Source organism: Myxine glutinosa, chromosome 9 (genome assembly GCF_964187855.1).
Source record: "Myxine glutinosa chromosome 9, kmMyxGlut1.1, whole genome shotgun sequence".
In the NCBI taxonomy this organism is placed as follows: domain Eukaryota; kingdom Metazoa; phylum Chordata; class Myxini; order Myxiniformes; family Myxinidae; genus Myxine; species Myxine glutinosa.
In genome coordinates, this window is record NC_136269.1 from 123605881 (window position 1) to 123631999 (window position 26119).

The following is a 26119-nucleotide window of genomic DNA, read 5'->3' on the forward strand; positions in this document are numbered from 1 at the left end:
ACTCCAAGGCCCTCACATCCCAGACCACATTTGTACGTGGCTGAGGTTTGTGGACATTTCACGAAAGGGTGCAGGATGGACGCCACTTCAAGCCCAACATCATGGGATCATTACCTCCACCACCGGAGGTGGATGGAGGTTATATTTTCACCCTTGTCTGTTTGTTTGTCTGTCTGTAAACAAGATATCTCAAAAAGTTGTGGACGGATTCGGACAAAATTTGGCAGAGAGGGGGCATATGTCATAAGGACGAAATGATTCGATTTTGGTGTAGCCGGCTAGTAGAATTTTTAAAGTGATTCTTCACCATTGGGAGATAGGGCCAAAAACGATGCATAGCAGGATATCTCAAAAAGTTGTGGACGGATTCGGACGAAATTTGGTGGAGAGTTTGGGTGTGTGGCATCGATGAATTGATTCGATTTTGGTGAAAATCCGGATCCGGATCCGGCTAGTATAATTTTAAAGTGATTCTTCACCATTGAGTGAAGACAATTCACAAAGATTGGTGATTCTTCACCAATCAAGACAAATGATGAATTACGAAAGATGATGGGAATAGAGCCTGTGATGGATGCTGTGAAGAGGAATAGGTTGAGATGGTTTGGTGATGTGTTGAGGAAGGATGAAAGTGACTGGTTGAGAAGAGTGATGGAAATGAATGTAGAAGGAAGTAGAGGACGGGGAAGACCGAGAGAGACTTGGCTAAAGATGGTCGAAGAAGAAATGCGGGCAAGGGGGTTAACAAAGAGAGATGCAGAAAATAGGGCAAAATGGAGAAGATTGTCATGGGGACCGCAAGGCGAACCCCCGCTCGAGCAGGGAAAATGGCCTTAAAATGCATGTTGTTGTTTGTTGTCTTCACCATTGAGTGATGGGGCTAAAACTGGTACATAGCACGATATCTCAAAAAGTTATGGACGGATTTGTACGAAACTTTGTGGAGAGGTTGGTTGTGTGACAAGACCCAATCGATTAGCTTTTGGTGACGATCTGAATATGGATTTGGATTCGATAATTATTTAATTTTTACATGATTCTTCACCATTGAGAGATCGGACGAAATGTAATTATATAACATGATATTTAAAAAGGTTGTGGACGTGTTATGAATAAACTTGGTGGAAGAGTTGTTTCGCTGACGAGAACAAGCGATTAGATTTTGTTTCTGGTCCGAATCCAGACCCGGCCCATTAGTGGGGTACAAAACAAACTGTTCAGCCTGGCGGAGGTATGTGCTCTACCGAGTGCTGGTCTAGTTGTTGATGTCTCCATTTATTCCATTCATCACAGGATTGTTGTTGTTGTTCGATGGCCTTTCCATTAAATGCCATTCTTACCCATCATCTGTCCTCAATGGGTATATCTGCTAGTTTAGAATAAAATAACCATTCAAATACAGCGCAACGACCCCGACCAAGTGCAAGTGTGAGGAAAAAGAGTTGTTTTAGTCCTGTACACACCAAGTCTAGTACAGGACTAAATGGTGTCGATTTTAGAGAACACAACCCGATATGTCACTGCCTGTATGGTTCTTATTGGATCAAGACTCTTTCAAACAAACGTCGTGGGAAATTTAAAGTCGACACCAGTTTATACAGTGAAGTAGAACCGAGGATGTTTTGAAGGCTTGATGGCAGAAGCATCACATCACCCTCAGTAGTTAATTTTGAAATAACTCGATAATTAAACACTGTTCCCATGCTTTATTATCTTTGCTCATGATGCTTGACTTGCTTGACTGCTCGATTGAGTAAAGAGACATCACGTGCATCAAACATATACTAATGCGTAATGGGGTATGTTTACACATTGTGTAAGCAATAACAGACCGTGCTTCATACGTAGGTAAAAAAACAAAAACAAACACCTTTAGAGGCCATTTTTCCCCGCAAAGCGGGGGTTGGCCTTTTTCGGGCACCGTGGTTGTTGTTGTTTTTTGGTTCCCTTTTTGAAGCAATGTTTTACGGCCGGATGTCCTTCCTGCCGCCAACCCTTTTTGTCGCCTTTTACGACAAGCAGGGAATTACCAGTGAACTGGTACTCAATTTGCCGACCTCGGAAGGATGACGGGCTGAGTCAACCCCCCTGGCGTTAATTCAGCGATCGACCGGGTTTCGAACCCAGGATCCTAGGATCCTAAGCTGGCACCCTAGCCGATAGCCCAACACCAGGGATTACGTAGGTACAACGTAGGTACCTTCATACTGTTGCGGATATGAGGACTGTATTTTTTTTTGATTGTGTTGTATTGTGGTAAATTGGTGATGAATATTGCTTGAGTCTGCGCCTCCTGCCTCCGGAGCTGTGTAAAGGTCAAAAGGGCGTCCCATAATTAGTCCACAAGCATACACGTCAGCCAATAATAGAATACCCCTGTTCGATAGTTATATCTTATTCTGTGTTTTAGGGTAAGGCTGTGTCTCCCATTAATTGAAATACTCCATTGCACCAGTGAAAGAGATAGATTCCCTTCATTCCCACTCCAAAAACGTCATTCCCACTCCCAAAACTTTCATTCCCATTCCCAAAACATCCATTCCCCCTTTTCGTCGATTAGAAACTACCTCCGCTCCAATTACCGCCATTGACCACGAGGCAGGGTCGGAGAAGAAAGGCGTGTCTCCACCTCGTCATAGAGGGGAGGAGTGAGCCAGCCCCACTCGACCAACCATGAGCCAGGGGTTTGGCTAGAGAGGGCGGAGGAAGAGCGATCGGGGAGGTTCGCAAAGGTTGAGGGGCGGGGCCTATATAACCCAAGGCAGGGCGTGTCCAGAGGAGATGAGCTTTGACCGGCAGACGAAAGGGAGCCAAAGCCGTTGAGACGAGAGGAGGTCCAAGGCAGATGAGCTGAGAAGTGAGAGGGTCCAAGAAAGAGCTGAGTTGTGAGGTCCAACAAGCAGAGATCATTCAAGGAAGCACCAAGCCTGCTATTCGTCACCTTGCTCGCGAGCGGCAGCGTCTACAGCAGCAGCAGCAACAACGCTCGCCAACCGCTGCGGGACCTGGACGACAGTTCGGAGCAGGGCCGCGAAGGCACGGCGGCTGCCCAACGTGCGGATCGTGCTGCCGGACCCAGTGGACTTTCCTCTCCTTCCAGCCAATTCCTGTCATCATTCCCCGTGTGAGTCGTCTTCGTTTGTTCTGTCCTGGGTAGGTAATTAAGTCTGTATAAGCTAAAGATTGCACTGTGTCACCTGCGTCTTATGTGTTGTAAATAAACGTGACTGCTTGCTTCCTACTTCTATGTGTAAATAATAAATCCAATTACTCTTCTGTCCGTCTTCTCATCTTATTCCTTTTCCTCTTTGCATTCGGTCGTTTTAGAGTTTTCCAGATTGGGCAGCTGCGGTGCGATACGGCCAAAGTTTGGGGTGAATCGGGTGAGTTGGGGAAGAATCGGGGGAACTGTTAGGTCGCGGTCATACCAACCGCTCGGTCAAAAATAACATCTTAACCGCGACAGTAACAATACGTAGGTACATAATAAATAAAAACTTTATGATTATCGGCAAGCATCACCGACCTCCTGCTAGATATCAATTTAGATTTAGTTATTTATTTATTTTATGGACGCGCTTCTGGTTTTTACATAAATTTTCATTAACAATTTTATTTCAAAGTTTACAGTTGTAGAAATTACAATTTTCAAATGGCAGATATTGATTGAGGTAATTTTTTTTAAACGTATGCGTGTACGGTTATTTTACTTAAATTTTCATTTCCTGACGCTTTCCAATGGTTCTGTGATTTTTTTTTTCCTTTCCTGGTGTACCGGCTTCGATGTCCATCGGAACACCATATTTTGGCTTTCTATGACACCCGGAAGGTACCGAACATTGATATCGGTCAGTCAGTGATTTACAGAGTGGTCCAGCAAGGAAAAATATGGTTATACTATAGTATGTACCAAAAATTATTTTCAGGTGTATAGTGTGTCTCAGAAAAAATGGTCACTTTGTGTACATTTAATATTTTTTGGCATTTTGCTGGCACAAAACTCTGCATGTGTTGTCCAGCAAGGCCAAATATGATTGCATTGTATTGTATTTTTTGTCAAGTGTACAGTGTGTTCCAGAAGAAGAAGCCTTACCACGATACTTTGTGGAAATATTTCCACTTTCATTTTCCCACTGAAGGTGGGCCGCGATGGGCACTTCTGCCCTTAGGGTGGGAGTGCCGATGCTAATTTATATAATGACGTTTAGAAGCTTTTTTAAAATAAATGGCTCAACGTCATGGGGCATGTTCCACTAATGTGATGTCATTCACTAATTGGGACCAGAGATTGCTGATGAAGAGGTAAAATTCAGGCCAGCCTCTTAGCTTACTAAAGTTCTTGATATGTATAAAATTTATTTTAAAAAACTAGAACGGCACTCTTTGATTCCGCCTGATGTGCCTTCGCCCACTTTATTACATCACGAGCAGGAGTACCCGGGCGTTGCCAGGGGGGAGGGGAGAAGGGGAGGGAGAGGTAGAGGTGAGGAGAGAGGGAGGGGAAAGATATACTACATATATGCATCTTTTTGGGAGGGTGGGGGGGGGGGGGTGGCTTTGACAGGCCCCTCTATTTTGGGGGAGGGGGGAAGGGAAGGATGAAAAATTTACCCATGCAAAGGGTGCTTCATAACCTGTGTTGCCCAGGTTAAAAAAAGGAAATTGTAATACCCTCTGCCACCATCACCAGGTGGTGCTACACGGTACACATTTACATAGAGAATTTACGTCCCTCTCCTGGTTCCCCACACTCCCAAATGAGGTCACGGCCACATAGCCTGTGTTACCCCCCAGACAAAGTTGTATTTGTATTTGTATCCTGAGTAAAGTACAGAAGCGTTTATAGCTGTAGTACCTGGCGTTGCTCAAGCGAAAAAGAAACATTAACATATTTGAAATGAGGGCAAATATAATGGAAATAACAATTACATCCAAATCAGAATCCATTACAAATGTCAAATCGTCATTTTACCTTTTCGTTGAATATCTGCTGCTGAATGTGCCGTTCATCACGTTTCTGAGTTAAGTATGATGACGTTCAGGAAGAAGAAGAAGCCTTACCACCAACGTCGACCGCTTCCAGAATTGTTTGATTATTGTGTTCAAATGACTGGTAATTGTTTTGTATTTATCTATGCGAATGTGTACTTGGATATAACTGTCATTAATCAAAAAGGCTAAAGCACTATAGAGTGATTTTAAAAAAAAAATCTAAAAAAACGAACTATAAAAAAAAAAAAAAAAAAATTGCCTAAAAAAAACTCCCAAGCACATACTGATGGACCTCTGAAGTTTGACGAAGATCCGTTCAGTCATCTCTGAGAAAAATGGCAACACAGACAGACAGACACACACACACACACACACAGACAGACAGCTCTCTTATGTAGTGGATTATACATACTTGTACCAAGTTTATGTAAATCCCTTCACCTGTTCTCAAGTATCACATTGTTACCTGACCTGAAATGACCTTTAACCTTTGCCGACAAAATCTAATCGGCTTCTCTTTGCATCAAAATATGTACTTATACCAAGTTTTGTCAAAATCCCATCACTGGTTCTCAAGTTAGTTAGCACAATAACAGAATTTTTACCTAATGGGACCTGTGCCCTGTGCACTTTGACCTATTGACACCCTAGTGTAATCTGTTTATCTGCACATCATTATACATATTTGTACTAAGTTTGACTTTGTTCCCTTCAGCCGTTTTTAAGTTATCACGGTAACAAAAAACCTGTTGCAAACTCTGACCTTTGACCACAAAATCAAATCAGGTCACCTTTGCATCATAATACTGTTAGATCTCAACGTCGGCCCTTTTCCCCTTACCAAGGGGGGGGGGGGGGGGTTAGCCCCTTGTCTGTTACTGACCGACGTGAGTCCTGGAAATCCCAACGCTCCTTCCGGCCGGGAGCAGCCAGGGTAATTGGTCAATGAAAAGTCCCAAGGACCTGAGTGCCACTCCTGCCCGTGAAGCAGGGGAGAGACTCCCGCTCGAACCACGGTTTTAGATAGACTAGTTGCCGAGCGGTTTTAGCAACCCGAAGTTCGAGCCGTTTAGCAAAGACTAACCCGATCCTGAGCGTTAGCCAAAATCGCACCACAGGTACTCAATGGGGGAAATCACAAAGACGATCGGATGTGAAAGACGAAACCAAAGTAAGGGAAGAACACAGGTTTATTGCTATCTATAAGAGGAAATGAAAGGAGGGCATTTATACAAGAAATGGAAGGAGCAGGACACAGAGCAAATCCTTAAAACAAGCTTAACTTAAAACCCCAGACAACACAGATGACAGTCCGACTTACACGAATGGGGAATGAAGGCAGGAACGAATGGCTGGAAGGGGAGGAAGGTTCAGCTGGACGCAGGCTGGAGCTTGATCCCGCACAGGACGTCGGGGCTGGAAGTGGACGGCCACCGATTCCACCGCAATCTGGTTCCCGCGTAGCAGCGCGTCGAAGCTGCGCGCGCGCAGGGGCTGAACAGCGTCGTCTCTCTCGGCAGAACCGCAAGCCTGACTTGGTTCAGCGCACCTCCCTTGGAACGTTTAATGAACGTTAGAAACGCTTCCGAACCTCTCCACAGGACTCCTCCACTCCTCCAAACCTCCAGCTCAACTCGACTCCTCCTCAACTCCCCCTCAACTGAACTGAGGTGGGGGCTCCGCGCGACGGGTTATATAACCACGCCCATGGAACTTTCACGAACCTCCTCGATCGTTCTCTCTCCGCCCTCTCAGGCCAAACCCCTCATCCTTGGTTGGTCGGCAAGGGCTTTCCTGGCTCCACCTTCTGATGACGATGGGCGGGCAACGCCCTTCTTCCCCGGGCTGACCGCATGCGTAATGGAGTCAAATGCAGTTGGTAACGGAGGTAATGCGGTTGGCAATGCGGTTGGCAATGGAGGTTCTGGGGCCATTGAAAGGGGATCTATCTTATTTCATTTGGTGCAATGTAGAGTCAACCAATGGAAAACAGAGCCTTAAACTGGAACACATAATAATGATATAACTATTGAGGGATCCTGTGGTTCTCTACGTGTGTGCGATGGACTAACTAAAAGGACGACCTTTGATCTTTACATGAAACGGAGGTATTCACAAGAATCATTACATTTACAAAAACTACAAAAGGGGGTATATTTACAATCATTTACACACACACAGTGCACGGTTTCCCAAAACCGTTACAATACATACATACTTGTACCAACTTTAGTCAAAATTCCATCGCTGGTTCACAAGTTATCGTGGCAAAAGGATTTTTACCTAACATAACCTTTGACCTCTTGACCCCAAAATCTAATCGTTTCATCTTTACACCATAGTACATACTTGATCTAAGATTGATTTAAATCCCTTCAGCCGTTCTCATGTTATCGCGGTAACGAAAACGTATCACGGACGAATGGATAACCCAAAAACATAATGCCTACGGCGACTTCGTCGGCGGAGGCATAAAAAATCTCATTTGCATTTTATTCCAAAATGCCTTAAAATTATTTATGATCTTCACAGCATATGTGCATGTCTATTGCAGATTGAATGTCGGGGTTGTGGATATTGCGACATCGGCAAGCATGGTGAGGGTGACGGTTACACCCCACATGACAATTGCTCAACTGAAGAAAGAGGTCAGCTCTTCTGCTGTTGTTGAACAATATGTGAATTGCTTGATAAATGTATTCGAGTCTGGCTGATAAATGGATTGGAGTCTGGCTGATAAATGGATTGGAGTCTGCCTGATAAATGTACGAGACGAGTGTCATCCCAAACATGTCTCTCAACCTCGGCAAGGAATTGTTATTTTCTGCACTTGTAAATTTGAAACAGTTCTTAAACTTTCTTGAGATCAACTTTTTTTGTTTATTTAAGCCACTGGGAAGAGGGTGGTAGTTTATTTTTGGAGGAGTTGTTGGGGTAGGGGATTCACTGAATTCTTGTCTTCTTTTTTTTCCTATTCTTTACCATATATCAATACATCATTCACATTATAGATCTTACAAGAAGTTACCATTTTGGAAAAAAAAGACCTTTCAAGACAAATGGGCACAAAGGTGTGTCATTGGCTACATTTAGTATGTCAGTGCTTTGTTTCTCAGGCTCAGAAAATATTCGGCTTCACAGTGGATAGTCAACTGTGGTTGCTGGCAGGGCGTATGATGAAGGATGAGAGGAGCCTTTACTCTTACGGTGTGCGATGTGACGGACATGTGGCGTACCTGTACATCAAGAGTACACGGTTAGCAAGGAAACAACAGCCAAGTGAGTGGAGAAAGCCATGATTTTTAGATTGTGCTTAAAGTTGATGCTAGAGCTGTCCCTATTTACTCAACGATGGAAATATTCACTGAAACAGAATTGCAGTGAATTTTTTTTCAAGGTAGAAGTGTGTGTTGTGCAAATGGGAGAGGGTGCCAATTCCACCCCCGCAACCCCATCCCCAATTACTTTACATTATTTCAACTGTCCACCTTAAGGGGTTATTTATTTATATGTGTAAGCTGAACCATCTTCACCTATCCATTGGTTGTGGCCATACCACAAGACAAGTGCATGTTCTGTGTCTCGTTTTGGCTGTAGTGGTTTATGCCCTCCGTCAATTATCATGTGTAGAGCAATTCATTAATTTCCTCTGTGCTTGATGTTTTAATTACCACAATTTTCTTATTATGAAAATTTGATAAAATTACTAATGTAGGGAAGTTTTCTCTTATTAGTCCCCTACCCAGAGGTGACTATAGGTTTGCTCTCTCTGTCTGTCTGTCTGTCTGTCCATCCGTTCCACCTGTGGTTTTCTGCACTTTTCCCCATACCCTTTAATATATTCCACTGGAATTTGGTACACAGCTTTATTATGAAAAGATGCAGAAGAAGTTTGAGTTTCAGGGCGTTTCACCAATTTTTCTCGGAGCTGTGGCCATTTTTAACTTGGAAAGTATCACATATTATACATGGGTCAGTTTTTCAGACTTTTCCTCCTTATCCTTACATATTGAACTGAAACCTGGTAGGGTACATGCATTGCAAAGCAATTTTCCCTCTTGTGGTTAGTGGGCTGCTAGGGAAGAGGAAGCCATTGTTAAAGCGTGGGGTTTCCATTTTCCCGTGCACCAATTCGGCCAATTGCTGCTATCCTGGGGTTATGTTCAACTATTCTGGTTTCAGCTATCCCATTATTATGGGGCGGGTGAGCAAAGCGTTGGTTTGTAAGGGCATGGAAACTGCACGAGAAACATTGATAGTTCAAGCCTGATCACATTATTTGGAGATGATCCACACACGTCCTGCAATTATTTATTTGGATAAGCACATGCTGCCAAACTAAATGTTCCAGCTAGTGTGTGTGTGCATACAACAACAACAGTTGTAAACAACAGTTTCTTTACATTTGGCAACATTATACTCCAGCAGACAGTGGGCATACCCATGGGTTCTGATCCGGCTCCTTTCTTTGCAAATTTGTTTCTGCACATGTACGAGTCTGATTGGGTCCAGAACATGTGCAGGAATAAATTAACAACTGCACGAAGATGTGGAAACATCTTCAGGTTCATTGATGATTTGTTGGCAATTAATGATGGATTTGTATTTGAACAGCTTCATGATGATATTTATCCAAAATAACTTGAATTAAAAAAGGAAAACCAAACTTCCACTTCAGTTTCCTTTTTAAAATTACAAATTGACATCCATAATAATAAATTTCACACCAAATTATTTGATAACGAGATGCTTTTCCATTCCACATTGTCCGAATGCCTTAGACAGCAACATTCCTGAAAAGCTATTTTATGGTACAGTTGCAGGTGAAATAATTGGGACTGTGAGAGCAACCACACACAGCTCTGGACTGGTCAATAAATTACAACAACTCGTCAGAAGTATGTTAGGACAGAGAGCTACAGTTGGTAGATTAAAACAAGTTTTCTTTAAAATCACAAAACGACACCAAATCGAATTTGTAAAATACAATATGGATAATAAAAATATTATTCATGAGATATTTATGTAAATACAGTACAATATAAGAATTAAATATACTACAAATCAATGTTGCTAGGAATCCGTAGTTGCTAAGATACGGTAGCATGCAAAAAACCGTTATAGGTGACATTTAGAACATTTGAAATACAGTTTGATCCAGAGGTAGGTGGTGTGGTTGTGCTGGCTGGTAGATTTGGTTTACTTAAAGGGCCACAGACACAGAAAATAATGTTTGGTTTAATTAATAGATATTGCTTCACTTAACACTTAATCGTCCTTTTTTTTGAATAAATATCACTCGATTGGCCCCCGCCACCCAAAAAACAGCGATTTGATTGCTCATGTGACTGGCTACGTCATCGAGGGAATTTTTGTTGCTGCTGGTAGTTTTTAGCTGGTAGTGGAGTCCCGCCCCTAAAATCGTGATGTTCATTCATGATGTCACCTGTGTGATGTAATCGAGGGAAAGGTTTCTCAGCACGCAATGATAATTGCCTGACCAAGAATCTTCTGATAGTCAAAATCATTATTAAAAACTACCAGCAGCAACAAAAATTCCCTCGATGACGTAGCCAGTCACATGAGCAACCAAATCGCCGTTTTTTTTGGTGGCGGGGGCCAATCGAGTGATATTTATTCAAAAAAAGGACGATTAAGTGTGAAGTGAAGCAATATCTATTAATTAAACCAAACATGATTTTCTGTGTCTGTGGCCCTTTAAGGTAAGATGTGCATGATTTAATGTATTATCTTATTATGGAGTGAGTAAGGAAAGTTATAAATATATGATAATACATGAAATCCTCTAGCGAGTAAAGTTGGAATAAGTGATGTTGCATTGATGGGTTGACTGACTGCCTGGACGCAACTGAGGTTGTGGATCTACTGATGTACCATCTATTGATGTGGATCCATGATCGAGGTTGTGGATCCGCCATTTGGAGAGGTCCTGGGCTGAAAGGATCAAAACCTCGAGGAAGAATAGTGCCCAGCTGATGATCCATGCAGTCAGGAAACTACTCAATTGCTTACAGGTTAAGGTTCTTGCTTTAGGTAAGGAAACAACTATGTTTTGAGGTTTACAATTTAAATAAAGTTGAATATGGGATTTTTTTATTTTTTATTTTGTGAAATGTTGTGAAATTAACATCATTTACAGCAATCCTTTAAATTATTTATATTTAAGTTTAGGAATAACCGATACTGTACAATTAATTAAATGCATTTTAAAATAAGAATTGAATAAAAGAAATAAGAATTGAAAATCATAAGAGATAGAATTGTGAGAAACAAAAATAAAAAAATAAAATGTATGTGTGTGTGTGTTTATGTATGTATGTATATGTGTATAGATGTGCATATATATATATTGTTGCGGTTTTGAGTCTGTCAAGTGAGAGTAATAAAGGTTAAAGTCTGTCCCCCATAGTTAGTCACACAAGCAACATGTAGCCTCGCGATAGTATAGTTATGCCTTAGTATTTGTGAGCTTAGTTCCTCTCCTTTGTTAATTCTGCGTTGAGTAAGAGCCAGGAGATAGGCCCTACTGCCACCGGTCATCCTACGTCTGTAGCCTCAACCCCTTTTGCGTTAACGTTGGTTCATATTGGGCGAGTTAACACGAGGCAGGCAGAGGAGGATCGGGGTGGAGTCGAGGCAGAGTGGCAGGAGCGTTGACGGTAAGCATGAGCCACCAATCAGAGCTCAGAGGTCGTGGTGTCAGAGGGCGTAGTGAGAAGAGTCTGGTGAGTTCCAGAAGGTTCGAGGGGCGTAGCTATAAAATCCTCTGCGCAAAGCCCTCGAAAGGACTTGCTGTGTATGAGAGGACTTGCATCGGAGGGCGAAGAGGACTTGACTTGCTGCGAGAGAGAGAGAGATAAAAGGACTTGCGTTGTACTGCCTGATGAACTTGACCATTGCACGAGAACGTGCACGCTTAACCAACACCAAGTGTATTGAAGAAGAGGAGTTGGTCGCTACATATACGCGGGCGCAGCCAGGTGCGTTTATATCGAAATTGCGCATTTCAGCCGCGCGAGTGAACGAGGCTGAGTAACCGCCAGCCTCGCTAAAGTCCGCCCTCTACCGTTTCGCCCCGATCATCCCTTTGTACGAGAGACGCGCTACGAGTCCCTGCCTTCGCCTGCTACCGTCTTTGCGGGACGTGCCGGGGACTGTGGAGAGCTGGACGAGGACCATCCCTGGACGCGTTGGGGAACACCTGCCCATCTGCAATCCCCTGTGTGAGTGTGAGTGAGACGGGCCCATTGTCCCAGGGATAAGTTAAGACTGTTTAAGGCTATTCTGTGTCTCTTCGTCCTTGAACTGTATATACGTGTGGGAATAATTAAATCCTTGTTCTTTCTTTCTGATTCGATCGTTCCTGTGGTTTCCTCCATTGACTAAGCGTGGCAGGAATAAGATCGCTCCAATCGGGTTCCACTGAGTAAGACTGCGCGGACCACGTGTACGCAATCCGCTCGGCATACTACCATCACATGTGGTTCGTGCGAGGCTTGTTTCCTCATTTCCGTGGCGGCGCGGGTACTTAGGTACGAGCGAGAATTGGTCCCGAAACCCTGTTTCCGCGCTCGCCCGGGAAGGGCGTTGCAAGTCTCGGTTCCGTCAAGGCCCAGCAAACACAAAGGGATTAATCCCCCCTTGATAAGGGGAAGAAGGCCGGCATAGAGAACCGCAACAATATGCGGTTTTGCGAAGCCCGTTCCCTTACCAAGGGGAGATGAAGCCCCTTGTTCTCCTCGGGTCTTCGCAACCGCGAGACTGAGTCGCCACTTCCGGTCAGACGTGGAACAGGGTTTCGGGACAATTTTCGCACGTACCTAAGTACCCACGCCGCCTCGGAAGCAGGGATCGAGTCTCGCACGAACCACGCGTAATTTGAGTACACCCGAACGGATTGCGTACCACGTGGTCCGTGCTGTTACCTTGCTATTGGAACCCGATCAGAGCGATATAATTCGTACCATGCTAAGTCAATGATGGAAAACACGAGACGGTCGAATCAAAGGAATAACAGGTTTAATTATTATTTACAATGATTGGTAGAAGAAGCAGAGACACAGGGCAGTCTTAAACAGTCTTACTTATCTCCCAGACAATGGGCCCATTCACACTCACAGGGGGATGAAGGAAGAATTGTTCATGCGCTGAACGCGCCGGCTTTGGTCGTCCAGTAACAGCTCACCCGGCGTGGCCCTCTGGCGGTCACCGCACGTCCCCCCGGCGAAGACAGGCAGGCAGGTGGGAAAATCCTCGCGGCGCGTATCTCAAACAAAGGCAGGCAGGCAGGAAAATATATGCGCGCGTCTGTGGTTCGGCACAGCTGTCTTTCACAGCGCGATTAATACAACTGCGCGCTTTCACTCTCGTAACTGAACTCAGCGCAACTTGCCCTCCAACTCCTCGTAACTTGTCACAGCGCGTCTCTCCTCATATCTCGTCTGCCTCCCTTCTCATAACTGAGGTGGGGGTTTCGGGCACAGGGTTATATTGGCCCCGCCCCAGCCCGCATCGAATGTTCCAAACCACGCCTTTTGCCGCAGTGGTAAGCCACTCCCCTCGAGCCCTGATTGGCGGCTCGTGCTTACCGTCACTCTCACTCCTCCTGTCCCGCCTTCCTTCGGCCTTGATCGACTTGTTCAGGCCAGCCTCGTGGTATTTCGCGCCAATTCCAAAAGCATCGAGGCAGCATAAGCATCGTAAAGGACCTAACTCTCAATATTCCTAACTCTCGATTCATATAAACATCCGTCAAATTATATCACACGTAAATCATCAAAATCAAAACAGTATCCTTAGAATTTCAATAAAAGCCACATCACTGTTCATATCGGTAAATATTATTCCATCGTGTTTCAAATCGTGATATCAACTGTACGCTTTTCTTTAGGGAAAATAATTGAATGATTTTGTACCTATTCTTCAGCTTAGAACTTCAGGATAGCCGACATTGCTGATAAAAGTTCCTTTTCTCGAATTGCACGAATATGTGAATTGTGATTGTGTTTCATTGTGATGTTTGTGCGGCGACGGGCGGTGTGTACAAAGGGCAGGGACTTAATCAACGCGAGCTGATGACTCGCGCTTACTGGGAATTCCTCGTTCGTGGGACACTGTCTCAAGCCCCAGTCCCCATCACGGATGGGGCTCAGCGGTTTACCCGAGCCTGACGGCGGAGGGCAAGATACACACTGGCCCGTCCAGTGTAGCGCGCGTGCGGCCCCAGACATCGAAGGGCATTAAACGTTCATTCAACATTAAACGTTCATTAAAGGATTACGAAACGAAAAACATTACGAAATTACGTTCACACCGTCACGTCAAACACTACCGTGAACACATACATCGTCACAACATCGTCACAATGAGAACATCGTCACAATGAACGTTATGTGAATGTTATGCGGGAGTCCAAACCTGAGAATGCTGGACCAAAGCTGAAATTGGGAAAACTAAATAGCCTCTTTTACTCCCAGGGGTCCCAGGATTACCCACCCAAAATATCTTTGCGGTCGGTTTATCAGTTTTTACGGTACCTTCGAACAGACAGATGGACATTTGGTGAATTATAGTGAGATATATTGTTATGTGGAATGGGAGAGGGGCGGTGGGGGGGGGGGGGGGGGGGGGGTGGGTCCATATTTGGACAGTGGTAAGTGTAGTATGTTTCGAGTGGCTGCTAGATTTACATGTAACAGGGACCTGTCGCGTTAAGTTGTTTGTTACACGTGACGCTGAGGAGGCAGCGTATGTAATTTATAGATAGGATAGACCTTATAAAATGTGGGCATGAACACCTCATGTAGTATGTGGGGCTATTAGGTGAGAACTTCCCATGAGAGAGACACACATCTGCCTGGCCATCACACATCTGCCTGGCCATCGCACATCTGCCTGGCCATCGCACATCTGCCTGGCCATCGCACATCTGCCTGGCCATCGCACATCTGCCTGGCCATCGCACATCTGCCTGGCCATCGCACATCTGCCTGGCCATCGCACATCTGCCTGGCCATTGCACATCTGCCTGGCCGTGTAATGTGCTGTGGAGGCTTATGTACTATCTATATTTATTTTCATAGGCTCCGCCTCATGGGTGGGTCAGCGGGAGGCGGGGACTCCGTCCAGGGGGAGAAGATGAGGAGAGACCACGCTGGAAAGAAGAAAAGGAAAACCTTTTTCGGCGGGTCGCTTGAAAGAGGAGCTCGTGAGACACCTGGTTTGTGTGAGGGAGAGAGAGAGATCGTGAGAGGACCTCGTGTGAGAAGGACATTATGAGGAGGACCTCATGTGAGAATGAGATCGTGAAAGGACCCCGTGAGAGGATCTCGTGTGAGGAGGAGATCGTGAAAGGACCTCGTGTGAGGAGGAGATCATGAAAGGACCTCGTGTGAGGAGGAGATCGTGAAAGGACCTCGTGTGAGGAGGAGATCGTGAAAGGACCTCATGTGAGGAGATCGTGAAAGGACCTTGTGTGAGGACTTCGTGTCAGAAGGAGATCGTGAAAAGACCTCATGAAAGGACCTCGTGTGAGGAGATCATGAAAGGACCTCGTGAGAGGCTTCAACCCTAACTCGACCTAGCCCCTCCTGTCGATTGGGCGACTTTAAAGCGAGCAATGGGACTGTTTGCACATTATTCGCCTTGGGTCCCACGGTTCTCAGAGAAGATACGGCCTCTCGTCACGTGCAAAACATTTCCGTTGACCTTGTCCGCTCAAACGTCCTTTCAACAACTGAAGGATGACAGCTGGCACCGTTGTGACCTCCATCGACGAGACGGTTCCTTTTGTGGTGGAGAGGGATGCGTCAGATTGTTGGCAATCAGTCGCTTTCATGTACGACGGGAAACTCTCTCAAAATATGAAGAATGAAAAGATTGCGCGCTGGCGCATATAATTGGCCGACTATAGCTTTGATATCGTGCACTGACAGGGAAAGGATAACCGTGCGGCCGACGCCTTGTCTCGGCCCATCTGCTCTGGAATGACGGTCGACGAGCTATGTACTATACACAATGCTTTTTGTCACCCGGGCATCACCCGTATCGCCCGTATGGCCCACTACGTTCGGAGTAGGAACTTACCTTTCTCCGTCGACTATATACGTAATTTATGCAAGACGTGTCCGGTATGCGCAGAACTCAAGCCGAGTTTTTACAAGCCTCCTATGGGTACGTTGATACATGCTGGATGGCCGTGGGAGTGACTGAACTTAGACTTCAAAGGGCCCTTGCCCAGCGGCGGCGTGCATCGCTACCTTCTAACGGTAGTTGATGAGTATTCACGATTCCCGTTTGCATTTCCGTCCTCAGACATGTCGTCTCTTATGGAAATCCGATGCCTTCGGTAGTTGTTTCTAATTTTCGGCTATCCTGCATTCATACATAGCGACCGAGGAATGGCGTTCCTATCACGGGAGATCAAGCAATTTCTCCTCGAGCGGGGAATTGCCTATAGCCACACTACAGCGTACAATCCCCAGAGGAACGGTTTAATTGAACGTTACAATGGGATTATTTGGAGGGCGGTTACTATGGCTCTGCGAACCCGCGGGATGACTTCGAACATGTGGGAGTGTGTGTTGCCGGAAGCATTACACGCCATCAGGTCTCTCCTATGTACCGCAACTAGCGCCACCCCTCACGAGCGACTGTTCAAGTACCAACGTCGCAGCTCCAGCGGGCAGCCGCTACCCTCGTGGCTGGCAGAGCCGGGTCCTGCTTTCCGGAAGCGAGCGGTCCGTCAGAGCAAATACGAACCACTCTTGGACCGGGTGGAAATATTGGAAGCAAATCCGGAATACCTGCATGTCTGTTTGGCCGACGGTAGAGACACAACCATGTCGGTCCGGCATCTCTCGCCTGGTGGAGAGGTTAACGGGCAGCCCGTCATGAGTGTACCAGCCGAGGCCGACTCGACTATCCCAGCCCGGTTGGATTCGCTCCCGGACTAAGCTGAGAGCGGTGCCGCCGCTTCGGATCCCGGGAGCATGTCACTTTTGTCGCCTGCACCAGGCAGCCTTCTGAGTCCTTTGAGTAAATCGCCTGGCGAGGGGGCCCTGCCGATACCTAGCGTTGGGAGCCCGGGCGTTGACTGGGTTTATCGCTCGCGAGTTGGTCGGCTATGTCAGCCACCGACACGTTTTGGCTGGTAGATTATATTCATTCTGATTTGATCCTTTCTTTACACCTGCTGCCGTGGTGCTCGCACTTGCTTACACCTGTTAGCCGTATTCTTAAGGGAGGGTGATTGTGGTGAAAATGAAGGAGAAGAGATTTCGTACGTGTGGAGCATTTTGGATGCCTATTTATGGGCGAACGCTCTGTGAGCGACAGGGTCAGTATCTTGTCTGCTGAATGAGTTATGCAGACGTGAACACTGGATCTTCTTGGTAAGGAGTGACTGGGATTGATGACTAATGTCTTAGAATGCTTGACTTTGCTTTATAATGCTTTATTTGCTTTGTAGGACTGATGAAATTATTGTCTGTTGTGTAGGATGCCAAAGATCGATTTCAATAAATCCTCATATCTTGAAGATAGGTCTGGAAGCTTTTTCAATACAACTCCATATGGGGAATAGGTGTTAATGATGACGTCATTGGTGCCATAATTATGACGTCATAATTCGACAGGGACAACGCTTAGTCAGATCAGTTTGAAATGTATTGAGCGTGATCTATGCAACAATTATATTAGAAAATAGAAATTTATGATGTCATCGTTCACGTGGTCTGGGAGCCATATTGTATCAAAGGAAAAAAATGTTCAAAAACAGAAGAGTTGGCGCGCAACAAGTTGACTGCGCAGGGTAAGTTTTCTATGAATACCATCTAGTTGCAAGAGCAATCAGTGATAGAAAATACCATGTCATAAGCTTTCAAGAAATGTTTGGTTCACGTTCCTGAGGTTTGTTTCTTTTTAAATAAACGTTTAAAGTTGTATCACTCTTTTTGAAACACACTGTAGCTGATAACGATTGCAATCTGGAGTATATTAACAGTTTATTGTCATGTTTGGTCCATCTATTATTTTTACATATTTCATCTTTACCTTCTCTGTTTCAGGACATTCTGCGATGAGTGACATGGAAGCTGCCGCTCCATCATCTTCATCCACATCAAGCACCGTCCACGTCATCAACAGTGAGCATTGTGTGAAGTGCCGACGTCCAGAAACGAATTTGGCCAAAATACAAATTGTTGAGCAGAGGGGAATAAAGACCATTGTAGAATACAGTATAACAGTTGAAGACAATTGCCCGGTTGCATAAAGCATCCTTAAGGGAAGATTTGAGGATTTACTTAAATATTTCCTTAAGTTGCCCCTTAAGGACACCCTTAATTTGAGGATGGTCGCATATACAAATATTCCTTAAGTTTTGCTGTAAAACCTTCCTTAAACTCAATGTTATTGGTCGCCAGGCATAGCAACGGCTCCTCGGGATTTCCTCAACCTTAACCCTTTGAGTACGGGATTTTTTTTGGATAAAAATTCCCCCGGTACGGGATTAATTTGGCATTTTGGTACGGGAATGCAACCACGCACTGGCTATCTATTTATAGGTATAGTCGATGACGTGTAGTAACGTCATCCGTACACAAAACTTTTTCGTGGGTTGCGGCACTGGACGTCATCCATACTCAAAGGGTTAAGGAAATCCTTGAGGATTTCCTCTAAGGGTTGTTTATGCAACAGCCCATAGGGAAATCTTTCGCTCAGGAATCACAGTGTACTTTAAGGTAAATCTTTCCTTAAATAAGGATAAGATAATTTTATGTAACAGGGCCAATGTGCTGCATAAATATCTCACAGAAACAAGGTCAGAAAGCATACCTGTAAAAATCCAATGTGATTGCCAGAAAGCCACCTGCAATAAAATGTAAGGTTCGGATCTACCAGTAAGGTTAAGCAAGTTGAAACGAGAGGAGGAATTGCAAAATTTGATTGGAAAAGGAGCTGTTTCTTCTGCGAATGTCCAATTATACGACAGAAAACATGTCAAACGAGATAACGTATTGAAGTCTGAACTTCGCCAATCATAGGAAATGTGCTGAAGGTGTGCAGCGAACAAAATGACGATTAATGTGTGCTGGAAGTGAAGAAGCATGTGCTAGGCTGCGATGACCTTGTCGCAGTTGAGGCTCAATATCACTAAGCATGTAACAAACAGGTTTCGAAACAAGCTTCCTGAGAAGAGCGGTATGCCTCAACTGAGTAGTCCCAGTTGGCCAGTCAACAGGACAAAAATTCAGGACTTCGACAAACTGTCAGTGGCTCAAATCAGAGGGTGAACTTTATTCGTTATCGGATTTAGGCCAGAATATGATCAAAATCACTGCATCCGAAGATGTGTGTGAAACCAGATGGATTAAGGAGTTGGAGGAAAGGTACGGTCACCACATTTATTTTGGTGCGCTAGCGAGAAGATCAAATATAGTTTGCTTGTGGAACACAGTTGATTACATCATCAACGACAAATGGTATGCAGATAGGGAGAAGAGAGGCCAAGATAAATTCTGCAGAATCAAAGATGAACTTTGCTCAGCACGTAATTCCCAGTCTATGCCTGTTGCAGCCAGATTAGAGACATTGAATGTAAAAATATATATTACAGTACTGTAGTTGTAATTATCCCCATGCTTAAAAAAAACAAAAAAACGGGGGAGGGACGGGGATATTGTAATCAGCTGTCTGTCTGTCTGTCTGTCTGTATGTAATGCTGCCTCCTCCTAAACAGTTGTGCAGAAATTCAAACTTGGTATTTATGATCACCACGTGGCAAGAATATGAGAGAGCAGTATCATTTATGGCCCCACACCCCTGGGGTGGGTTCAAAAGGTCAAATACCAAAACAATACAATTATGGGCACATTTTAAAACATTTTTGAAATGAAACTTTGTAGATGCAATCGCCATTGGGGGGACGCATGAAATATGTAACAATTTGAGATTTGACCCCCGGCTCATGCCCCATGGGATGTGGAATTGGCATCGTAGGGGTCAAAACAGAAGATTCTTTTTTTTTTTTTTACTCAAAATGTGATAATGGGTCATTTCTGGTGGAACATTTTGCCATCTTTCAACTCTGCTTTAGGTGGGGATTTGCGATGGTGCGCCATTGACTTCGCTCTAGCTTTAGTTACTGCTGGCATGATAACTTGACATCATCAGTAATGTAGCATGTGATTTTTGTTTTTCTAGGGAGAATTCAAGAAGGAAAAGAAGAAGAAGAATCACGACCTAAGGTAAGATCAAAACAGATAATGTAGTGATTGCAGATACAAAAAATACTTTGACTAAATGAATGAACACATAATGGATGATAAATTATGCAATCCAGTAGTCTTAAATCCAGCATGATCAGAGATTGTGAGGGATAAAATTGAATTATTCATCGAGCTGATAATTCTGAAGTAAAATAATCTTTCCTTGTCACAGAATGAGACTTCAATATAAAACCCTTTGGGACAAAAATATATCCACGTCTGGCAGGTTAATATAGCGTGAATCGGCATCTTCAGACAACTGCAGCGAATCCGTTGACAGGATGAGCCGAGGGGAAGCTTTGTGAGCGATCTGCGTTTGTTGTGCTATGGAAGCTAAATTTGATGATCCAAATCTGCCCGTTTACGGATTAATAATCAATTTCGCTAAACTCTATGGAGCCCACTCCCGCCGGCCTCAAGTTTGCATCAAAACGGGGATTTATTATAGGGAAGAAAATTGGAAGAAGGTTGCCCTCACCAGCAGCAACAACAAATAATGACGTGTTCATCTTTCATGCCTTCACCGCTGTGGACACCAGCCGCAACTTTTACACTTCAAACATAGACTCGACAACACCACTGACAACATGTCCAACCATTGCCAGGCTGCTCCACGCCGAATAAAACATATCATGGAATACTGCACGGTCCTGGCTTCACATAGGCAAGCGCATAACATCTTAGATGTGAGGGATCGATCGGCCATCTCTGTGCTGCTGGTCTATTCATCCAGAACTGACTGGGGCAACACAACAACAACGTCAAATAATGAAGAAAAAAAAAACCGAAACCACGACGGCCTTAAGACGTACACTGTGGGGTCCTTCCTTGGTGCGTGCTGGTACCAACCACATACGTTGCGGGAATTACACGCCTGACCCCTCTGCGAACCACGACTTGTCATGAACCTGAGAAATTGAGGGCTCAAAGGACCAGCAAGAACCATGAACCACACCACACCATATGCGGTACGCGCCGTTCTACAACGTACTGCGGGGCCTATCGACTGTCCGTGGCATGCAACCTTTGGCTGACACAGCCTGACGGATGGTGATTGATGGCGCGACCCAATGCCTGGCAAGCCAGGAAAATTCCACACCACAGACATATAGTGATCTATGGTTGTACCAATCAGCTTGTCCGATGGCCTTGAGCCTGACTAATGCCTTTGTACGGGGATGTTCCCGGCACGTCTCATGTCTTTGCGCTGAGATCGTGCTTGTGGACCGTGATTATTGGCTGTTAGTTAGAGAAGAGATTCTATACAAAGATTCTATATAACGACAGGAAAGGTTCAATAATAATTAATGTAGGATGGGGGGGGGGGAGGTGGGGTGTAGAGAGACAGTGGGGGCAGGGGATATGTGTTTCGAAACGTGCTCAATAATGTCAAGTCCATGGAAGTTGCCTTCTGTGAAACAATTTTAATACAGATGGTATTTTTATGTTTTGTGAAAATAACTTGCTGCATCGTTTTTCTTATTCAAGATGAAGTAAAAACCCTTTTAGAAAGAATTCGGAGAAGTTTGGCAAAGTGATTTTTGTTATTTGCAAACTATTGTAAAAGGTGATTGTTACACAAATACAAAGGTGTTGGAAGGCCAATTCAACATCGACGTGGACTCTTTATTTATTATTATTGTAGTACATGTAAAAAGGATAGATTGATGCTGAAATTCTGCGCATCGACCCTGAGCAAGTTATACAAAAAGTGACATCAATGCTTTCGGTCAATGCATCCCAGGTAAAACAAAGATGGCGGCCAAAAGTCACGTGTGCTGTGGAAAAGAGGTGTGTCATTAAGTTCCTTGCAAGCAATAGGATCAAACGAGCTGATATTGATAGGAGACTGATGTGTGCAGTGTTATAATACATCTTGCACGTATGGTTGTGTTTGAATGTCGAGATCGGTGTTCAAAATACAAAAAAAACTGTCGTGGCCATTGGTGAATGATCAATATAATTTAACGAAGCTCACTTGTCTGCATTTACTTTGTAGAGCAACTGGTCCTGTCGTGCGTGCACTTTTGTGAACGAAGCATCACGGCCAAGCTGCACCATCTGCGCGAAAGATCGGCTCAGGAACGTGCTCTTGCCACGCAGTCTCGATGCCGAAGTGACTGCACATCCATCGGCGGTACGTAGGTCTCTCTCGGCAAGCCATGCGCTCGTGCAGTATGGGTGTACGTAACGGCAACACGTTCAAACATTTTGTCTGTATTTGCAGTTGCCGTCAAATGATGAAAGTAAATCGGCGTGAATACGAAGCCTCGTTTCAAGGAAAGTTCACGGTGCGCCCTGCAATCCTACAAGATGCGCTCCACGTTTAAACCACCACACAAAAGTCACACAGTTCTCTTGCTTTTCGACATGCCAAAACGAATACTTTATTTCCATCAAATGTTCACACATTCTCCAACCTAATACTGCTTTGAAATTGTTACATTTTTTTAAAATCTCAAATAAATCAACGTTTCAAAACAAACCAAAAAAAAATCAGCTTCAGCCTGATGGCCATTGGTGTTTGATCAGTTTCTAAGAAAAGAAACGTCTCATACAACCCGAGTCAATTGCTTAACTGTAAGAAGCCGTTCGAGGAAGTTGAGGGTTGCTCTCGAAGCCCAGCAGTTTGGTGGTCACGCATGCACATGCATGTATCCCATGTCATTTCATGGGAGAGAAGGATGTGGGTATGAGCAGCGTGTTGCTCTGACTCTCGATGTACTTCATGCTCTCGCGCACTGTACAGCGAAAGGAAAACAGTCATTTGTGGCATGTTGTTATCTTCCATTTAAAAGTAAGTCACGGTAGGCTTGACAAAAGCTTTTTTTGTGAATTGGGATCGGCAATTTTTTTTTTTTTTTCCGCCTGGGTTTTCTTTAAATAAAAAAGAACAATTTTGCTGCTGCTTTCAATGCAATCGTAACTTTGCTTTCACCATTACTTGTGATAAAATGAGAGACCGAAATGACTAGGTTGAGGAAAATCTGGTGGGTTTATTGTGGTCACAATTATTCCCACCAAGTGATGTTGTTCGGGGAAAGGTTTTGGCCCAGGTCTTTCACGAACCAACTGACCAGGCCTGACGTTTGACTAAGTGCATTTGCACGAAAACGAAATTTGTTCAGGATGCTGATGACAACTCGCCTATTCACAAAGGACACTGTGCGATCTTTAATGTCCACAAACTACAGTAATGCCGGCACATGGGACGCCCAGCTTAACATCCATCCGAGGGATGGCACACACTGATGCCTAATGCTGCCTGAGGAATACCGGGGTGGCAGTTTGTAGCTGGGCGGAGATTGAAACCCAGTCTAGACAGCTCAGAGATGAGTGCGCATACCTCTAATATATCCTGCCAGCCTTCAAAAATATAATGATGTTTAAAAGTAACTTGTATGTGTATAAAGCTGGATTTAAACTTGCAACCAAAGGAATGCAGAACTAGAACTAGATGGCATTCATAGAATACAGTCTTACCCTGTGCAGTCAACTTCGTGCAAGCCAACTCTTGTTTTTGAAGGGGTTTTTTTTTCTTTGGGTTTTTCAATATGGCTACATACATTTATATTTTCTAATATAATTGTTGTGTAGATCATGCTCAATAAATTTCAAACTTATCAGACTAAGTGTTGTCCCTGTCGAATTATGACATCTTAATTATAGCATCAATGATGTCATCGTTAACAACACTTATTCCCCATGCGGAATTCTTTACGATGACCCACGTTTCAATTTTTTCCATTGCGCGGTTTAGGAGATAGAGGTGCAACATTTTTCGTTTTTTCCAAGATGGCGCCTGTACCACGTGACCGATGACGTCATAATTGTCATTAAAATATTCTACAGTAGGAAGCACTCCTATGGTTAAAATTTTGTGTCCATCGGACCAACAGTTGCAGAGAAAAAAAAATTCATACCAATTGGATTCATACTTGTCGAATTATGACGTCATAATTAAAGTACCGTTGACATCATCAACATATCTCATTCCCCATGGGGAGTACTTGACAATGAGCCTTGTTTCAATTTTTTCCATGGAGTGGTTTACGAGCTAGAGGTGTAACTTTTTTCGATTTTTCCAAGATGGTACCTTACCACATGACGTATGACGTCATAATTATCATTAAAAAAAATTATACAAGAGGGGCTGCTCATATGGTGAAAATTTTGTCCATCAGACTAACAGTTGCAGCAGTTTTTTTTTTTTTTCATACTAATCAGATCAAGCGTTGTACTTGTTGAATCATGATGCCATATTGAAGGCACCAATGACATCATCATTAACATATCTTATTCCCCATGGGGAGTACTTGACAATGAGCCTTGTTTCAACTTTTTCCATTGAGCAATTTGGGAGACTAGCAACGGTACCCACCCTATGGGCGGGGCTTCAATTGGGAGGCCCAAATGAAAAGGCAAAATATCAGAAATTGAAGGCTTTTTTTAAATTTTAAATGATTCATATAAATATCCGTTGAATCATATCACACGCAAATCATCAAAATCTAAACAGTACATGGTGCCCATTTTGAAAAAAGATTGAATTCTGCAAAACGGAAGCAGCCGCTACACATCTTTCTCAGTTGCACGTTTATGTGTGAAGAGTGCGCGCCGAATCTGTAACACGGAAGCGGCCGCTGCACCTGTTTCTCAGTCGCTTTGCACACGCTGCCATGTTACTTCGGAGCCGCACGTTTATATAGGAAGAGTTCGTCAGGAGTCGATCTACTCTCTCCTGGTACGTAGAATTTCAACAAAAGCCACATCACTGTTTATATGGGTAAATATTATTCCATCGTGTTTGGAAAATTGGAAAACATGGAAAAATTGGAAACACAATATAGCCTATTTTAATTCCAGGGGTCCCAGGAATACCCACCCAAAATATCGTTGCGATCGGTTGAGCCGTTTTTGCGGTACCTTCGAACGGACGGACGGACATTTGGTGAATTTTATAGTAAGATATAGAGGTGTTACGTTTTTCCAAGATGGAGTCCGTACCACGTGACCTATGACGTCATAATTATGCATAAACAATTATACAGGGGCACTCCTAAGGTAAAATGTCATGTTAATAGGACCAACGGTGCCGAGAAAATGAATTTTAAAATGCAGACATGCCACACGTACGTAGCTGAATGCTTAACCGTGCTTTTCGCTTCATGAGCGCAGGGTAACAAAAAAGACATTACTGTTGGCATTTAAAGGGAGTAATGGTGGTGCCAGCAAGGAGCTGCAAATCATACCGGCAGCGACGACCCGGCCATCCTGGTGAGCCAGGTGTCTGCCTGCGGCTCTCTCGTCTGTACTGGGATGTTTCCAAAGCACGTGAACTGCACAGAATATCAGATTAATTTGTTTATCCACAACACAGAAACTATACAGAATTTATTCAAATTCCTGGGTATGCTTTAATATACAAATACTAGTGAGATACCCGTGCTATGCACGGGTGGGAGGCCAGAAACAAACAGCCAATGCAGATACGGCGAATGCTAAAGCATGAAACCAATAAATTCCACATTCCTGTAGCACCTTCAGTCGCACGTCAGACATGGACAGCAAGTTCGTGAAGGACTTCCATGAAAAACGTACATGTTCGCAAACAAACGGGTACGTTCACGTGTAGAAACATCGATCGTGGGTCCATGGCAAATCTGCATATGGCGATCCGCGAAGTTCATGTTCAGAAAGTAGAAACCATCATGGCATGTCGTCATTTACTTGAACTCGATATCTTTTTTCATTCCAAACAACATAACTCCAATCACAAATTAATCACAAAATAATCTTTGAACAACATTGTTAATGTTTCCTTCATTGTAAAAACG

The 26119-nt window shown here is 44.1% G+C and overlaps 2 protein-coding genes across 11 annotated transcripts in view; one reads left to right on the forward strand and one right to left on the reverse strand.

The window, feature by feature from the left end:
• Positions 1-23914, forward strand: part of LOC137434985 (ranBP-type and C3HC4-type zinc finger-containing protein 1-like) — a 37547-nt gene extending 13633 nt beyond the window's left edge. For 2 of the 8 annotated variants that reach the window (XM_068128284.2, XM_078784878.1), the window contains 6 exons: positions 7547-7640; positions 8109-8271; positions 18081-18158; positions 20218-20261; positions 22282-22419; positions 22510-23914. In XM_068128284.2, coding sequence (XP_067984385.2) covers positions 7547-7640; positions 8109-8271; positions 18081-18158; positions 20218-20261; positions 22282-22419; positions 22510-22542 — 550 coding nt within the window. In that variant the 3' untranslated portion in view covers positions 22543-23914. Of the gene's footprint in view, positions 1-7546; positions 7641-8093; positions 8272-18080; positions 18159-20217; positions 20262-22281 lie in introns of all 8 variants that reach the window. The other 6 variants (XM_068128283.2, XM_068128282.2, XM_078784876.1 and 3 more) reach the window with 3 other exon arrangements.
• The window catches only part of NIPSNAP3A (nipsnap homolog 3A), a 42470-nt gene continuing 38995 nt past the window's right edge, over positions 22645-26119 (reverse strand). For all 3 annotated transcript variants that reach the window (XM_068104875.2, XM_068104877.2, XM_068104874.2), the window contains exons 5-6: positions 25535-25621; positions 22645-23023 (exon numbers count right to left, since the gene is read on the reverse strand). In XM_068104875.2, the coding sequence (XP_067960976.2) occupies positions 22947-23023; positions 25535-25621 (164 nt within the window). In that variant the 3' untranslated portion in view covers positions 22645-22946. The remainder of the gene's footprint in view (positions 23024-25534; positions 25622-26119) is intronic.